The 19,913-nt window shown below is 37.7% G+C and overlaps 1 protein-coding gene across 9 annotated transcripts in view; it reads right to left on the reverse strand.

The window, feature by feature from the left end:
* PTPRM (protein tyrosine phosphatase receptor type M) overlaps window positions 1–19,913 on the reverse strand; it is an 825,699-nt gene that overhangs the window by 86,814 nt on the left and 718,972 nt on the right. For all 9 annotated transcript variants that reach the window (XM_081262895.1, XM_081262888.1, XM_081262887.1 and 6 more), the window contains 2 exons: window positions 12,961–13,037; window positions 8,093–8,129 (listed from right to left, as the gene is read on the reverse strand). In XM_081262895.1, coding sequence (XP_081119021.1) covers window positions 8,093–8,129; window positions 12,961–13,037 — 114 coding nt within the window. The remainder of the gene's footprint in view (window positions 1–8,092; window positions 8,130–12,960; window positions 13,038–19,913) is intronic.

A 19,913-nucleotide genomic window follows, 5' to 3' on the forward strand; every position in this document is an offset into this window, starting at 1 on the left:
AAGCATCTTTATCAGGAGATAGAGATAATAAAAAAAATCAAACAATAATTCTAGAAATGAAGGAAACGATAAACCAAATTAAAAACTCAATCGAGAGTATCACTAACAGAGTGGAGCAAGTAGAAGCCAGAACGTCAGATAATGAAGACAAAATATATCATCTTGAAAAGAGTCTAGCCAACTCAGATAGGCTGGTAAAAAATCACGAGAAAAACATCCAAGAGATTTGGGATAACTTAAAAAAACCAAACTTACGAGTCATCGGGATAGAGGAAGGCACAGAGATTCATGCCAAGGGAATGAGTAACTTGCTGACTGAAATAATTACAGAAAACTTTCCAGAAATAAAAAAGAAAACAAATATACAAATTGTAGATGCATACAGGACACCGAGCACACAAAATCACAGTAGACCAACGCCAAGACACATTGTTATGAAGATATCCAATATACAGAACAAAGAGAAAATATTAAAAGCTACAAGAGAAAAGAGGCAGATTACATTTAGGGGTAAACCAATAAGGTTAACAACGGATTTTTCATCACAGACGCTGAAAGCGAGAAGATCCTGGAACAACGTATTTCAAACACTGAAAGACAATGGATGCCAACCAAGAATTCTGTATCCAGCAAAATTAAGCTTCAGATATGACAACGAAATAAAAATCTTTCATGATAAACAAAAGCTAAAAGAATTTGTAGCCAGAAAACCAGCATTGCAAAGCGTCTTGAGCAAAACTCTACATGAGGAAGAAATGAAAAACAATAACCAAAACCATCAGCGGGAAGTGCCTCGGTAAAGACAGAGGATGGGGGGAAAGCTAATCATGGAGAAACAAACTAAATTAGAAAAAAAAAAGAGATAAATAATCAAACATGGCATGAAGTACAAACCATATATCAATAGTAACTCTAAACGTTAATGGCTTAAACTCTCCAATAAAGCGACATAGGCTGGTAACATGGATTTAAAAAACAAATCCAACAATATGTTGCCTCCAGGAGACACATCTGATTGGAAAAGATATACACAGGCTCAAGGTAAAAGGTTGGGAAAAAATATACCACGCACACCGTCCTCATAAGCAAGCAGGGGTGGCCATTCTCATATCGAATAAAATCGACTTCAAGACTAAGTTAATCAAAAGGGATAAGGAAGGACATTATATACTGTTAAAAGGAACCATTCACCAACAAGACATAACAATTATCAATATTTATGCACCAAATAATGGCGCTGCGACGTTCATAAAACAAACTCTCCTGAAGTTCAAGAATCAAATAGACCACAACACAATAATTATGGGTGACTTCAACACACCTCTCTCACCATTGGACAGATCCTCCAAACAAAAGTTGAATAAAGAAACTATTGACCTCAATATCACAATCAATAACCTAGACTTAACTGACATATATAGAATATATCAACCATCATCAAGTGGATATACTTTTTTCTCAGCAGCACATGGATCCTTCTCAAAAATAGATCATATATTATGCCATAGGGCAACCCTCAGTAAATATAAAGGGGTAGAGATAATACCATGCACTTTATCAGATCATAATGGAATGAAACTGGAAATCAATGATAAAAGAAGGAAGGAAAAATCCTACATCACATGGACAATGAACAATACGTTACTGAATGATCAATGGGTTACAGAAGACATAAAGGAGGAAATCAAAAAATTTTTAGAGATAAATGAAAATACAGACACAACATATCGGAATCTATGGGACACAATGAAAGCAGTTTTAAGAGGGAAATTCATTGCCTGGAGGTCATTCCTCAAAAAAGGAAAAACCAACAAATAAATGAGTTCACACTTCATCTCAAAGCCCTAGAAAAGGAAGAGCAAAACAACAGCAAATGTAGCAGAAGGCAAGAATTAATTAAAATCAGAGCAGAAATCAATGAAATTGAAACAAAAGAAACTATTGAAAAAATTAACAAAACAAAAAGTTGGTTCTTTGAAAAAATAAATAAGATCGACAGACCCCTAGCCATACTAACGAAGAGAAGAAGAGAGAGAACTCAAATTACTAACATACGGGATGAAAAAGGCAATATTACAACAGACGCTTCAGAAATACAGAAGACAATTAGAAATTATTTTGAAAACCTATATTCCAATAAAATAGAAGATAGTGAAGACATCGATAAATTACTTAAGTCATATGATTTGCCCAGACTGAGTCAGGAGGATACTCACAACTTAAACAGACCAATATCAATAGATGAAATAGAAGAAGCAATCAAAAGACTTCCAACCAAGAAAAGCCCAGGACCGGATGGGTATACAGCGGAGTTTTACAAAACCTTTAAAGAAGAATTAATACCAATACTTTTCAAGTTATTTCAGGAAATAGAAAAAGAGGGAGCTCTGCCAAATTCATTCTATGAGGCCAACATCACCCTGATTCCGAAACCAGACAAAGACACCTCAAAGAAAGAAAACTACAGACCAATATCTCTGATGAACCTAGATGCAAAAATCCTCAATAAAATTCTGGCGAATCGGATACAAAGGCACATCAAAAAAATTGTGCACCATGATCAAGTAGGATTCATCCCTGGGATGCAAGGATGGTTCAATATACGGAAATCAATAAATGTTATTCACCACATCAACAGACTTAAAGATAAGAACCATATGATCATCTCGATAGATACAGAAAAAGCATTTGACAAAGTACAGCATCCCTTTATGTTCAAAACATTAGAGAAACTAGGTATAACAGGAATTTACCTCGACATTGTAAAAGCTATCTATGCTAAGCCTCAGGCTAGCATCATTCTAAATGGAGAAAAATTGAAGGCATTCCCTCTAAAATCTGGAACAAGACAGGGATGCCCCCTATCACCACTTCTATTCAATATAGTTCTTGAAACACTGGCCAGAGCAATTAGACAGACGAAATAAATTAAAGGCATAAAAATAGGAAAAGAAGAACTTAAATTATCACTATTTGCGGATGACATGATTCTATACCCAGAAGACCCAAAAGGGTCTACAAAGAAATTACTAGAACTAATAAATGAATTCAGCAAAGTGGCAGGATATAAAATCAACACACATAAATCAAAGGCATTTCTGTATATCAGCAACAAAACTTCTGAAACGGAAATGAGGAAAAACACTCCATTCACAATATCCTCAAAAAAAAATAATACTTGGGAATCAACCTAACAAAAGAGGTGAAAGACCTATACAATGAAAACTACAGAACCCTAAAGAGAGAAATAGAAGAGGATCTTAGAAGATGGAAAAATATACCTTGTTCATGGATAGGCAGAACTAACATCATCAAAATGGCGATATTACCAAAAGTTCTCTATAGGTTTAATGCAATGCCAATGAAAATCCCAATGGCATTTCTTGTAGAAATAGATAAAGCAATCATGAAATTCATATGGAAAAATAAAAGACCCAGAATAGCAAAAACAATTCTAAGCAGGAAGTGTGAATCAGGCGGTAGAGCGATACCAGATTTCAAACTATATTACAGAGAAATAGTAATAAAAACAGCATGGTACTGGTACCAGAACAGGCGGGTGGACCAATGGTACAGAATAGAGGGCACAGAGACTAATCCACAAAGCTACAACTATCTTATATTTGATAAAGGAGCTAAAAACATGCAATGGAGAAAGGATAGCATCTTCAACAAATGGTGTTGGGAAAACTGGAAATCCATATGCAACAAAATAAAACTGAAACCCTCCTCTCGCCATGCACAAAAGTCAACTCAAAGTGGATCAAGGAGCTAGATATCAAATCAGAGACTCTCAGTCTGATAGAAGAAAAAGTTGGCTCCGATCTACATATTGTGGGGTTGGGCTCAAAATTCCTTAATAGGACACCCATAGCACAAGAGTTAATAACAAGAATCAACAAATGGGACTTACTTAAATTAAAAAGTTTTTTCTCAGCAAGAGAAACAATAAGAGAGGTAAATAGGGAGCCTACATCCTGGGAACAAATTTTTACTCCTCACACTTCAGATAGAGCCCTAATATCCAGAGTATACAAAGAACTCAAAAAATTAGACAATAAGAAAACAAATAACCCAATCAACAAATGGGCCAAGGACATGAACAAACACTTCACAGAGGAGGACATACAATCAATCAACAAGTACATGAAAAAATGCTCACCATCTCTAGCAGTCAAGGAAATGCAAATCAAAACCACCCTAAGATACCACCTCACCCCAGTAAGATTGGCAGCCATGATGAAGTCAAACAACAATGAGTGCTGGCAAGGATGTGGGGAAAAGGGTACTCTTGTACACTGCTGGTGGGACTGCAAACGGGTGCAGCCAATTTGGAAAGCAGTATGGAGATTCCTGGGAAAGCTGGGAATGGAACCACCATTTGACCCAGCTATTGCCCTTCTCGGACTATTTCCTGAAGACCTTAAAAGAGCACACTACATGGATACTGCCACATCGATGTTCATAGCAGCACAATTCACAATTGCTAGACTGTGGAATCAACCCAGATGCCCTTCAATAGATGAATGGATTAAAAAAATGTGGCATTTATACACCATGGAGTATTACGTAGCACTAAAAAATGACAAAATCACGGAATTTGCAGGGAAATGGATGACACTAGAGCAGATTATGCTTAGTGAAGCTAGCCAATCCCTAAAAAACAAATACCAAATGTCTTCTTTGATATAACGAGAGCAACTAAGAACAGAACAGGGAGGAAGAGCAGGAAGAAAAGATTAACATTAAACAGAGACATGAGGTGGGAGGGAAAGGGAGAAAGAAAGGGAAATCACATGGAAATGGAGGGAGACCCTCATTGTTATACAAAATTACATAAAAGAGGTTGAGAGGGGAATGGGATAATGAACAAGGAGGGAAATGAATTACAGTAGATGGGGTAGAGAGAGAAGATGGGAGGGAAGGGGAGGGGGGATAGTAGAGGACAGGAAAGGTAGCAGAATACAACAGTCACTAATATGGCAGTATGTAAAAATGTGATGTGTAACCGATGTGATTCTGCAATCTGTATTTGGGGTAAAAATGGGAGTTCATAACCCACTTGATTCTAATGTATGAAATATGATATATCAAGAGCTTTGTAATGTTGTGAACAACCAATAAAAAAAATAAAAAGAACACATAAAATAAGAATGGCATTTCCTATTTATCCTTATCATCTATTTAGTTGACTTTAGAATGAGATGATTGTATTTTTTTTTAAATGAAGGTGATCCATGAACAAATTTTACCTCTTCACACCAATCACTGTAGGTTATTGGCTATCGTTTTGACTGGCCATCTGAGGCCATTAAATGTATTATGCTTGTGGCATATGTTAGAAAAGAGAATCTAGCTTTCTAATCTGAGCATGGTGGTCTGAATATTTGCAGCATATAGCCTTGAATGAATGTTAGAATAAAAATATTCATTTTTTACTTCTCCATGAACCAATAAGAATGATGTTTGAGAATTCTGATCTGTAGCCCAGTCTGCACTAAAGGGAAGCCACCATGGTCTGGTAAACAGGGCATTAGGCATGACCTTCTCCATTAAGGGCAGATAAGTAGCCCTACAAATGGATTGCATTTGCTGTTCCATAGTTGCCTAAAATGTATTTGCTCATTAACACCTGACAGGTTGATACCACTGAAGAGGGCTACTGAGCAATTAAATCTCAATCAAATTAATTCTGCAGAAAGTGACTTCTCTAATGGTACTTTTATTCAAAGAATAGTCTCCCTTAGGGAGAGAATCAACTAAGGGAAGCCAAGTGGGGGCGCCATACATAGATTTGGAGGTTTCAATCTCTAGCTGACTGTTGAGTCACATTAATCTACAAGTCCTTGGTTTTGAAAAGTCAAATGAGGTTTAACTTTTATTTTCATAGTACTTATAAAGACATGAATTTCTAACCAAGATAAGTAGCTCAGGAGTTTTTTGTGTACTTTACAATTGAATTTTCATATGTATTTATAAAAACACTAATTCAAAATTATCATCAAATTTATTACATCAAATGTTATGATGCCTACCTTAGAACACTTTGAAAGCCATGAGAATGAATTTCAAAGAACTAACAATGGGTTCCTCTAAAGGCACTCATTAATTTAGTTCAGGTCCAGAAAGCATCTAGGACTGAACTCAGAGGTCCTTGTTTAATCCCAGATTCAAGCACTTGAGCCTGAGCCAGGTGTGCACTTTCTAAGATCCTGGCAACTCCTTACGTGGGGCCTGCCATGTGCCGGGACACACTGGGCAGCCTACAGGACAGCTTGCACTTGGTCAGCAAAGCCCCTTTGGCAGGAGCCATTACTGACTTCATTGCACAAAGGAAGAAAGACACTTGGAGACTAAGCAGAGGACCTTCTGGTGCTACCCAGTTTTTCCATGCTAAGGTTTGCTGGCCAACACTACAGGGAAACAGAAAAATACAGCTATTCATATGGATAAAAACATTTAAAATTCAGTTCCTCATTCACAGTAGCTACTTTTAGAACAGTCATTTCCTCATTATTCCTGGGGAATTGGTGCTGGGGACCCCCTGTGGAAGCCAAAGTCTCAGGAAACTCATGTATTTTATATAAAATGATGTAGTATTTTCATATAACCTACATACATCTGCCTGCATACTTTCAATAACCTCTAGATTACTTATAGTTCCTAACACAATATAAATGCTATGTAAATAGTTGTGATACCATGTGGTTTAGGGAACAATGAAAAGAAAAAAATTATGTACAGTACAGACAACATTTTTTCCTGAATATTTCTGATCCACTTTGGTTGGAATTGTGCACACAGAACCCACAGGTACAGAGGGACAACTGTACTTGGTAGCCACATGTGACTAGCAGTTATCATACTGGACAGTGTAGCTATAAAACAATCCCACCACAGCAGAAAATTCTAATAAGCTCTACTGCTGCCCTAATGCTTGAAATTCTGCTCTCTGGTTCTTCTCTTACTCTGTGACTCATCTACCAAAATTGGCCTCCATCCATTAACTATTCCCTCTCTTTAGGGTCCACTAGATCCTTCTGATCTCCCTGCCTCCAAACCTCCACTTTCCCACCAGGATTTTCTTCATATCCTTGATTCCTTTCCTCCTGTCTTTCTGTTGTGTACCAACTCCTGCTAATTTCTACTCTTTGGCAGGCAACATCCTTTTGCTCTCCCTGCTCCAGATTCTGGATTCTATTACTGGGAAGGATGCAGAAATTATAATAATGCTAGTCAACCTTAACTAGGTCTTCTCTGCTTCTCAGCAATTCTTTAGTTTATCTTATATCAACTTAGTAACTCATCCAATATGATGCCTTCTTCTCTAAAACCTCAACACTCTTGGGACCCTCACTCTTCAATATGATCTGACCTAGTAGAGAAGATGGTGTTGCCATGAGCTTCTTTGACCTTTCCTCTAATTTTATTTTGGTTTCCTTTAGCCAAAGGGACTCACCAATTGCTTTTCACCTGGGAATATGAATTTGCTGCTTCCAGATCTTTGTGTGTGATATCTCCTCATTTGCAATTCTTCCCTCTCCAAACTGCACTTCTGCTGCTATTGGATCATCTCTCCTGAAAGCAATTCTTTCTGTTCCAAACTTCCCTGCATCTTATCTGTGCCTTTTACAGATAAGATGGAATTGCACATACCCCAGTATACACAGGGCACCCATATCTTCCCTCATAAACACAAACATTTGGAAAAGGGGCTGCTAGGAAGATTGAGCTTGGCTCTCCAGCAGTAACATGTACTATTCTTTGCACAGAGAGCAGTCAGTACATATTTGTTAAATGGATATCTATAAATCTGTTTTTGTAAATGTCATACTAATTCCTAAGGCAGACAGATTGAATTCAATAATGAATTGATGAACACATTTCTTTTAATGATCTCAACATGAAGTTATAACTAAATGGTTACATTGCCAGAACTTCTGATGAGAAAATAAGACTGTACGTTTCGATGACTAGAACTATAATAAATTGCATGTGCCATATCTCCTTGAGGGAGGGTAGAGTAGGTATGCCATGTTAGAGAATGGTAAATGAGCAACCAAAGAAAGATGTCAAGCTGAAATAAACTTACCTTGGGTAGCAATATAATGATTGGGTCGATGATAGCCCTAAAAATAAATGAGAAAGAATATTTGATAAAATCGATAAGTAGCACAGAAGTCATATGCTAAATCTGTGGAAATGATTTGCACATACAAACACCAACAGCTGCTTCACTTGAAAGTTAAATTGGCCAGGCCTAGGACCACTGAGTTTCTCTTAATAAGTGAAGGTGCATCAAATATAACTGTTTTGATGGTTGCACAGGAGGTGTGAGTAACTTAATTGTATATTGGCTATGAGATGATAGATGAGCAATAAACACTAACAACTTATGGAATCCTGAAAATCAAAATGACCATCACTCTTATTAAGATGCAAACAGAATGAGAGTGTGCAATAGAATTTCATTTATGTTTGGGATGTTATTGGCAATGTGCCAAGGGCTTACACGTATTCTGTTTTGGTGGAGTAGATAGTTCCATCAATAGTAATACTCAAAACCATTCTTAAAACACTATTAAACACCATGACATGATACTGTACCCAAGGGTCAGGAATTTCAAGAAACAAAAATTCTGCAAGAACCCTTCCTTTTATCAGGACCATATAAGAAACAAGTAAGATGAAAATTGGGACAAAAAAAGCAGGTGGCAAAGAAATTGTAGGATAAGTATCTGGGAAAGACAAAGCCAAGTCAGAGAAATTATATCCAGTAACATATCTTCATGGACCTAATGCTTTCCATGTCAGTCCTCTGAAATGACCCAAAATATTGTGCCTAAGTTAGCTGGAACACACAAAAAAGAAACTTGGAAAGAATATACAAATGTGTATGTAAGAATATACAAATCTCAGATATCTTAAAGATGTATCTGTAAAATTAGTTTTGTTCTTAAAAACAAGTAAAAAATGAAAAACAAAAGCAAACAAGTTCTTTTTATACATCTGACTGGTTGTAGATTTCAAATTATAGAATCATGACCTATATAAAATAGACACTCATTTTCCAGGAGCTGACAAAGTTCAGGCAAGTACTCTGTCTGACTTATTCATTCTCTATGTCCATTGCCTAGCAAGGTGTCCAGAAGATAGGAAAGACACATCTAATAAACTATAGTTATGCACCATATAGGAACGAATTATGTTGCTAAACTTCACAGTCATTTCCCAGTCCTCATCTACTTGACCCATCAGTTGCATGAATACTAAGGATCCCCTTAAAATACTTCTTCCAGTTGCTTCCAGGACAGGACTCTGCTGGTTCTCCTCCCTCTCTCCCTCCCTAGCCACTTGCCTTCTCTTTTGCTGGTAGGTTCTTCCTTTCCCCTTGATGTTGGAATGCCTAATTCTTGGGTTTTCCTTTGTCTACCCTCACTCTCCTGATTATCTGATCCAGTCCCATGGCCTTCAATACCATCCACATCCTGAGGAATCCCTATAGTCTTTTTAAAAACATACCTTTGTTTTATTTATTTATTTTATGTAGTGCTAAGGATCGGACACAGTGCCTCATGCAATGTGAGACAAGAGTTCAACCACTAAGCTACAACCCCATTCCCAAATCCTATATTCTTATTTCTAACCCCAACCTTTCCCTTGAAATCTGGATGTGGGTCAATTTCCTGATTAACATTCCACTGGATGTCTAACATATATTACTTTTTTACATGTGTAAAATTGAAATCATTTCTTCTCACCCAAACCTGCTCCACACACAGACTTCTGAGAAACCAGCAATCCCATCTCTTAAAGGAATTCCTGACCCCTTTCTACCTCCCACACCCTTGGCCAATCTGCCAGCAAATCCCATGGGCTCAGCCCTCAATATAGATCCAGGATCCCATTTCTCCCTGTCCACTCCCTTTGGATTACTTCTACAGTCATCTAGCAGGTCTCCTTGCTCCGGCTCCTACCCACCTACAGTTTGTTCTCCTCTCTGCAGTCAGACCTCTGCTCAGATCCATCAAATCACTCCCATCTTGCACACTGAAAGCCAGAGGTCTTGCCGTCATTTCTATTACTTGGCTCCAAGGCCTCTCGCTTCATTTCCTCCTTATTCCCCAGTCGCCCCACACACCACTCCACCAACACCTGCTGCTCGTTTTTCTTCAGATGAGTTAGGTAAGCTCTATAACAAGCCCTTTGCTCAGGTTGATTTTCCCAGATATCTACATGGATCCATCCCTTATCTTCTTTGCTCCAATGTCACCTTCACACTGACTGCAGTTCACCTCCAAGCCTAACACTCCTACGTCTCCTAATGGCTTTAGTTTCCCCATAGTACACATTAACTTCTAATATACCACAGAATTAACTGGTTTTACTTATTGTCATTACTTCAGCCTCATTAGATCAGAAGGTTATTATTATTATTACTTATTGTTATTGTTGATATTGTTGTTGTTGTTGTTGTTGTTATTATTATTATTATTATTATTATTATTATTATTATTATTTTGGTACTAGGGATTGAACCTGTGGTGCTTTACCACGAATCCACATTCTAAGCCCTTTTTATTTTATTTTTATGTGTAGATACAGGGTCTCACTAAGTTGCTTAGGTCCTTGCTAAGTTGCTCAAGCTGGCTTTGAACTTGCAATCAGCCTCCTGAGCTACTGGGATTTCAGCCTGAGCATTGCCATGTACAACAGTTTATTTTTGTTGTTGTTGTTTTGCTTTTTTGGTACTGAGGATTGAATCCAGTAGCATTCTACCACTTAGCTATATCCCCAGTACTTTTTATTCTTTATCTTGAGACAGGGCTTTGTTAGGTTGATGAGGCTGGCCTTGAACTTGTGATCCTCCAGACTCAGCCTCTTGAATCACTGGGATTATAGATATGTGTCACCTCATTCAGCTGGTTTTGTTTTTAATCTGAATTTTTCACAGGAATATCTCCAACACTGGTGCTCAGTAAGATTTGACTGATCAAGTGAATAAAGTGGTCGTTGAGTAATTATTCTCCTCTGTGTCAAAATTAACACTTGTCCATCAGGTATTTTAAAGTCGTGCTCATATTATTTCCTTGATCTATAAGGCCTTCTCTCCTCTGTATGTCTACCCATCCACTGTTTCAAATTCAGTTCAAGTGACCTCTTCTAGATGCCTACTCGGATCCTACAGACTCCTTTAGTCACTGATTCATCAAGCATTTAAGTGTTTAATATATTTCAGGCATATTCCAGGTGACATATTTCAGGCATATTCCAGGTGACTAGGAAACTGTGCTCTATGCTCAAGGACCCAGCAGAGACCATTGGAGCTGGGACTAGAAGGTGAACAGTGTTCACTGGAAGCCCCTAGGGGAAGGTATTTTATAGCTGACCTCAGGGTGAGGGGAATTAGAGAAGACATTTCATATTTCAGCTTCTACCTTGTGAGGCTGTAAGGATTGACATGATTTGGTCATCTCTTTTTACTACCATGAATAGTGAAATAAGTGCAATGTACCTTAGGAAGAAATCCTGATTTAAAAAAGTCAAACTGGGAGTGGGTATTATTTTGGCCACTATCAAAATGGTATAAGGTTGTTTGATGAATGAGATATGAATTATTCTTTCAATAATAATCCTGAAGCTCCACCCACAAATCTATAAAACTGTCAAGCTATAACTAAATAGCAAAAGTTTTCTAATTAGCACTAAAAATATCATTCATAAATTATTTTTAGGTAACTACTAGAGATTATGGTGCTAGTTACTTTTTGTAGCATCCAAGTCCTATTCAACCCCAGAAAAACAAGAATCCATATAAAGGTTAAACATCCCTTACCTGGAACGTTGAGACTTCAGATTTTGGCATATTTGCATATATATAAAGAGATATCTGGGGAGGGGACCCAAATGTAAACATGAAATGCATTTTTTCCCTATATATGTTATACATATAGCCTGAAGGTATTTACTCAATATTTTAAACACCTTTTTGTTTTCAAGAAGTGAAGTCTGTGCATCAAAATTGAAGGGGCCAGAAGAGACTTTTTCCCCCCTTGGAGATACTGAATAAACTGTGTTCTGTGTGCCTGTTTTCGGCTATTACCTCACACAAGGTCAGATGTGAAACTTTCCACTCTGGACTTGTATCAGTGCTCAAAGACAACAAATTTTGGAGTGTTTTGGATTTGGGGATTAAAGATGTGTAGCCTGCATATGATGGATAAAACTTTCCCCTGGAAATGTTGCTAGCCTAAAAAATAAGGTGATGGCCAGGCATGGAGTATATCTTGGGAACTACAAAGAAGCTGAAATATGTTTAATGTGGACTTGGGCCTTGGAGAGAATCCCAACCTTCACTTGATTTTTTTCAGGCTACTTTTGATTTCATTCATTTCAACTGAAAACAGGCTGTCTCCTAAAGAATTTATCCTAATGTAAAACATTAAGTTAACACGATGCAGAATGAACAAAGAAGCTATCTTCAATAATTAAACAGCCTACATATTTAATGACACGTCTTGCTTTCCTTGGAAGTCCTGGTGAACAGCTGCAGACTACTTTGAAGGCAACTTAAAAGTGCACTGATGACAAGAGATTGCAAATCACTGCATTAGGAATTAGAGAGATTTGTTCCATTAATATGCAAACAGATTTTTAAAAAAGAGTGGAATAATTACAAGTTGAAAAAATAAATAAATAAGAGGGGAAAAAATCTTAGTCCACATAAGCATGGGACAGTCATCAGAGAAATACAGAACATCAGAGAAATTCACCAAGGTACAGCCTGACTCGAGAAAAGGAGTGACTGTGTAGTTACTGTGAAGTTCTATGGGGCATGGGGCAACATTAATACATTTGTTTTTAGTTTCTTTCTGAGGTGTGTCTGCCCATCTCATAGCAGACATGCAATCTGGTATGTGTTAGGATGGCTGAATTCACTGAGAGTTTAAAAATACATACATCAATATAATTTCCATTGATATAGTCTGAGTTGGTGTCTCCTTCTATTGTCTGTAGCCTCACCCGGGAATGATCATCTGCCAAGGAAAAAGAAAAAGAAAACATCCATTAATCAAAGCAAATGGTTAGGCTTCTCCAAGACTTGGAATATACTCCTATGACATAGAGATCATCCATGTATATATATGCTGCCTTCAGGATTGCCACAGTTTGTGTTTGATTTCTTTTTTGCAGTACTGGGGATCAAACCCAGTGCCTCATACATATTAGGCAAGTGCTCTACCACTGAGCCACTTCCTGGTCACCACAAGTTCAGCAGTTTTATCTACTGCACACCTTCTTCCATTATATGCTCAATTGTGGACTAGAACCTCTTAAACTGGGCCAATATAAACCTTTCCTCTTTTTAAGTGTATTTATTTCATGCATTTTGTTACAGGAATAAAAAACTGACAGAAAGATAAAGAAAAACCGCACACATTCTAAATTTCCTACTTTGCTATTGGCCATCTTAGAGAAAGGGATAGCACAATCTGCCTGAAACTGACCTGTTTTAAGGATTAAATAAAAACATAATTTGCCAAATATGATATCTGACAAACAGAAAAAGTACTGTATAAATGCTGTAATTGTACAAATACTATCCAGTCAGTTATTTCATTGAAAATATTTTGAAAAGGAAAGTATTAAACGCTCTATAAAGGCATGTATTTTCCTTTTTTGCACTAGATTAGGACCTAGAACATAGCAGGTTTTTCCCCTTAAATATTTTTTTTGAATAAGTAAACTTTTCTTTTTTTGAAAAAAAATACAAACTTTTAAAATGTATTTTCCTTGGAATGGGGATATAATCTAGTGTTAAAGAGGTGGCCTGGCATGTGCAGGCCCTGGGTTCAATCCCTAGCACTGACAAAAACAAAACCAAAAACAAACACAACCAACAAAAATTTTCTTGCTAAATTAATGCTCTTTTTAGTAGAGGAACCCTTCCTTGTATTTAAGTATAAATGAGACCCCAGTATTTAGATCAGAGCTACTAGCTCTCTTGAAAAGGAAACTCCTATGGTTTCTGAGAAGAGAGGTGGCCTGATAAGGGCATTTCCAATGTTGCTAGAGCAGTGAGGGATCCTGCTACCAAACTGTTACTGCTTTTTTTCTGATGCTACGTTAACCCAACAGTTCATTTGAGTGAATGGGTGAGAAGGGAAGTTCAGAGTCTGAGGTAAGAGCCAGGAGAGCTGCAGATGCTGGCCTATTTTGCCCCCAACCCTGGGCCAAGTGCTGACCAGGACCTCTTCTCGGTATAACACGCTAATGGGTCAAAGTTGCAATTTTTTTTGGTTCCTGAAGTTTGATTTTTCTGTTGGATGTTTTGTTTGTTGTCAACAATGTAGGAAGAGGGAAATCTGTGTTGATTTTCTAAGTTACCTTCCTTGATTGAGCTTTTCATTTCATGTCACAACAGAGCCTCATATTGAGTTGGGTTTTATCAATTTATCTGGAATATGGTTAGAAACTGGACCAGACAATCTACAGGAGGGACCTAGAGGAAGTCATGTCTTTCTGTTCTTTTTAAAGTAGAATGTGGTACATGTGATCTCTGAGATCAGCTGGGTGGGTTGGAATCCCTGCTAAGGGGCAAGATTCTCTCACATGTGATTTTGGGCAAGTTACTTCATTGCTCTGTGCTTCAACTTCCATCTGTGGAAATGGGAAAAAAAATAGTTTCTACTTCATGGAATTATGGTTAAAATAATACACATGAAGAGAGTAGGGGAAAAAAGCCTGGTATACAGTAAGTGATTGATAAATGTCAGGTGTTACTGTCTGCTATGCAATAGACTCCCACACCTTCCTTATGCTGACAGTTGATATCCAAAGGAGATGACAAGCAGCCCCAGGAATGGGTCATGCAGTTAGCATGTTTCCTCATGGAGACCTACTGTAGGAACTCGTTTCCTAGGACGTATTTTACTTAAAACCTGTAGCTCCCTTTATGTTTTTGCCCATGTCAGTGGTGAGGGAGTTGAGTTACTGGTGCACTGGACACGTGGGTTATTCTGGCCTTTGTACATGTTGGAAGAGCTAGACCTACAACTATTTGAGAGTGGGGCTCTAAGCAATCCCCTGGTGAAGCCACTGGAGCTTTCTGAATCAAAGATGCTGCAATAGAACTGAATCGGGCTGGGGCTGTGCTCGGTGGCAGAGCACTTGCCTCACATGTGTTAGGCACTGGGTTCCATCCTCAGCACCACATGAAAATAAACAAATAAAATAAAAGCATGCTGTCCATCTACAACTACAAAAAAAAATAGAACTGAATCATGGACATATTGGACATTTAGTCAACTCCTTCAGATTTGTTATATCTTCCTGTATGACTGAACTTTCCTTCCACAGCACCTTTATTTTATTTATTTATAATGTTGCTGAGGATCGAACCCAGTGCCTCTCATATGCCAGGCAACTACTCTACCACTGAGCCAAAACCCCAGCCCAACTTTTTTGTTTGTTTTATAGGCAGGCAATATATTAGAACCTTCCAGTCTTTAGAAGGCCTGTGTTAAGGATATACTGCATTCTCCTGTCAGAACTTCTTTTAGAACCTCAGGACAAATGCTGCACATTCTCTGTGATGTACCACCTTTGGGCTGCTCAAGTTGTTCTAGAACCTTCAATTTAGAAACTTCAGACTTTGAAAAGTTTGAGTTATCATCTTGTATACACAAAGCCTTTGAATGAAGTAGTTCTTCTATTATATCCTACAATTCAATTAACCCCTCCATCCTCAGGTTTCACATGGCTGCCAGTTCTCTAAATTAGATTGCTCTTAACAACTCTCATGATGGAGTGACCTAAATCACAGATGTGTAGGGCTGGGGATGTGGCTCAAGTGGTAGTGTGCTCCCCTGGCATGCGTGCGCCCCGGGTTCGATCCTCAGCACCACATAGAAACAAAGATGTTGTGTCCACTGAAAAACTGAAAAATAAATATTAAAAAAAATTCTCTCTCTCTTTAAAAAAATTACAGATGTATAGCATATTTTTTAAGTAAATTGAGATTGTTTATGTCTTTGTATGTATTACAGTATTTTTTTCTTCTCTTAAAAAATAATTCTACTACATTATAACGTCTTGTAGCCAAAGACCAGGTCATATAAATCTTGATTATTTGAAGGACATTTTTCTCCAAAGCCACACTGTCAAATCTTAGGGATTCCATTCATAGCACTTTGGAGGGCTACATGCAGTGACCTGCCTAACACACAGCAAGTAAGGTTATTTAAAGGTATTTAACTCTTTGCTATGTTGATGAATGGCCATTGGTCTGAGATCATCCAAGATGTCTGGTCTTGCCCATGTATCTTTTTAAATTTTAGTTTTAATATAAAGTGGGTTGATATTTGCTAATGGAAATAACAAATATAACTATGTACAAAAACAGGGATGAGATAAAGTTGAACCAAAAAATATTTTAAAAATGCCATACACCAAAGAGTACATGCTAATGCCCTCTGGTAGAACTTTCTGTGTTGATGGAAATGGTCTGTGTACTCTCCAGGTCAATAGTCAATAGCCAAATGCAGTTACTGAGTACATGAAATGTGCCTAGAATGATGAAGGAACTGGATTTTAAACTTTATTTTAATGAATTTAAATTTAACTAACTACATTTAGCTAGCAGCTACCATATTGGAGTCAAACAGAAAATAAAATGTTTCCTTTACAATTATTACATTTATTAAAATTGTAGAACTGTTAATATTTAGGATATATTGGGGTAAATATAATTTTTAAATTAATATATTTACATACATTTCATTTTTTTATTTTTGTTTTTTAGTGTGGCTATTAAAAAATTTAAAATCAGATATGTGACTTGCTGCTGAGAGCCATAGCCAAGTAGGAATGACACATGGCATTTTTGGTTGAAAGGTGACCCCCAGCAAGCCATTGAGATGATAATGATTATGTTAAGATCTGCATTCAATTGGATATTAGACCCCTGCTGTCCACCTTGGGCCTGCTACTTTGGAGCTCTCCCACTCCCAGAGAGTTCCCATTGGTTGGGGAAGTGCGGTAGGAGGGATTTCCGGAGGAGGGATTTCCTGTTTGGTGGCATTTCACGGGAGTTTTGGAAATAAAGTTTGTTCCTGCTTGAGTTGCTCATGATTCTGTGCCCAGCAAGACTGTGGCAGCTTGCATTTGTTGTACACATTCTATTTCTCTTGCAATACGCTGCTAGAGCATATGAGAAATAGGAAAGATGAGAATAAAAATCGTGCAAGAGTCTTTTTTCCTTTTGGTACCAAGGATTAAACCCGGGGCAGTGGAGTGGGACCTTTAACCACTGAGTCACATTCCCAGCCCTTTCCATTTATTTTTTTATTTTGAGACAGTCTTTGTTAAGTTGCTTAGGGCCTCACTGAGTTACTGAGGCTGGCCTTGAATTTATGATCCTCCTGCCTCAACCTCCCGAGGTTCTGGGATTACAGGTGTGTGCCACCTGGTATGAGTCTTGATAGTCACTGTTTCAGTGGAAGAAAGGGCAAGCTGTGATCAGGACAAGAAACAAAGGGGGCTTTCTGGGGTGCTGACAGTGGTCTAGTTGTGGACTTGAAATCTGTTAAAGAGTACACCTTGAAGACATTATGCTCCATCAAAAGGATAAATACTACAGAGATTGGCTTGTGTGGTATGTAGAATGTTCAGATTCATTGAGGAAGAAAAAGAATGGTAGTTATTAAGGACTGGGTTGAGGGAGGAATGGCGTGTTGTTTAATGGGTACAGTTTCAGTTTTGCAAGATGAAGAGAATTCTGGAGATGGATGGTGGTAATGGCTACTCAACAATTTGAGTGTATTTAATGCCACTGAACTATACTTTAAAAAAGTAGTTAAAACAATAAATTTTATGTTATGTTTACCACAAATGAAAGAAAATAAGAGAGCAAATCTTCCTTCCCTCTCTTATACACGACTCCCCATGTTCCCCTCCAGCCCCAGACACCCTAGAAGTAGCATTTTCCAGGATGGGAAGAGCATTCATGGTCTTGGGGTCTTGCAGCCCAGGGCATTCCTAGCCAGGCAGGTCCTTGAGATGGGCTCATTCCCTTTCCCTGATGAAGTAAGGACAGCGGTGACAGTGACTCTGTGGCTTCTAGTGAAGGACAGCAGTCTATATTATTAATGTGAACTCAGTAGATATGTTTAAGAATTAGGAAATTGAAGTTCTTAAAGTATTCTTTCTTTTAGTGGAAAGATGAGTGTATATAGTAAGAAGTGAATCTGTCTTGTCCAAGGAGACACAGTTGTCCTTGGTATCTGAGAGACTGTTCTAGGACCCTGTGTGGAAATGAAAATCTATCAATGCTCTAACTGAAAGTGGTCTAGTATCTGCATATAATCTATGCATATCCCCCCATATACTCTAAATCATCCCTAAATTACTTATAATACCTAGTACAATGTAAGTGCTATGTAAATAGTTGCTATATTGTATTGTTTAGGAAATAATGACAAGGAAAAATTTAGTAGAAATGCAACGTTTTTTTCAAATATGTTCAATCTGAGGTTGGTTGAATCCATGGATGTGGAAACTATGACTATGGAGGCCAACTGTGTAGGCTAGTGGTGAAGAGTGGGCTAACCTCCAGCTCTAGAGGAGAACACCGGACATGTATTTTGCCCATGAAAATTAGATTGGTCACTACATATTGCATTTCTTGGCTATCATGTATCAGCACTACTAAGTTAATCTGCCTGCCTTCCTTCAGGTGGAAGAGAGTGAAATCCTATTGTATTCCTAAACAGGATACAATAGGAAAGTATCACCCTCACAAATAATGAGTCCATGAAAGAAGTAAAAAACAATAGAAGCCAAAAGATTGTTCCTTCCAGCCACGGAGCCTAGGCTAAACTGACACTTGAACAACTAAAAATGACCTGGATTCTCAGGTTTCCTCTTTGAAGTCAAGTGCTAAGTTGGTTATCAAAACAATATGTACAAATGGTCCAAGGACCTTAACAGACACTTCTCAGAAGAGGATATACAATCAATCAACAAATATATGAAAAAAATGTTCATTATCTCTAGCAATCAGAGAAATGCAAATCAAAACTACTCTAAGATATCATCTCACTCCAGTCAGAATGACAGCTATTATGTAGACAAATAACAATAAGTGTTGGAGAGGATGTGGGGGAAAAGGTACACTCATACATTGCTGGTAGGACTGCAAATTGGTGCAGCCAATATGGAAAGCAGTATGAAGATTCCTTGGAAATCTGGAAATGGTACCACCATTTGACCCAGCTATCCCTCTCTTCAGTCTATACCCAAAACACTTAAAAACAGCATAAGACTTGAATTGGGTGTCAACATACTTTATATATAAACAGATATGAAAAAATGTGGTATAAATGTGTAATAAGAATTGTAATGCAAAAAATTATAATGCAAAAAACCCCCAAAGTACATGTATAAAGGCATGAATTGGTATGAACATACTCTATATTCAACGATATGAAAAATTGAACTCTATATGTATAACAAGACCTGTAATGCATTCCTCTGTCGTGTCTTTAAAAAAATCAATAAAACTGAAAAAAAAAAACACCAGACTGTCAAAAAACCAAAATAAAACAAAACAATATATACATGAACTGAGGGTGTGGCTTAGTGGTAGACCTCTTGCCTAGTATTTCCACCCTAGCACTGGAAAACAAATCAACACAATGATGGAAGCTAGGAATGTTGGCACACACCTGTAATCTCAGCAACTCAGAAGGTTAAGACAGGAGAATTACAAGTTTGAGGCTAGCCTCAGCAACTTAGTGAGACCCTGTTTCAAAATGAAATCTAAAAAGAGTTATGGATATAGCTCAGTGGTAAAGTGTTTGCTTAGCATGTACAAGATTCTGGGTTCAAACCCCAGTATCACTGAACAAAAC

This window comes from Spermophilus citellus (genome assembly GCF_964194105.1).
Source record: "Spermophilus citellus genome assembly, chromosome: 12".
Lineage (NCBI taxonomy): Eukaryota > Metazoa > Chordata > Mammalia > Rodentia > Sciuridae > Spermophilus > Spermophilus citellus.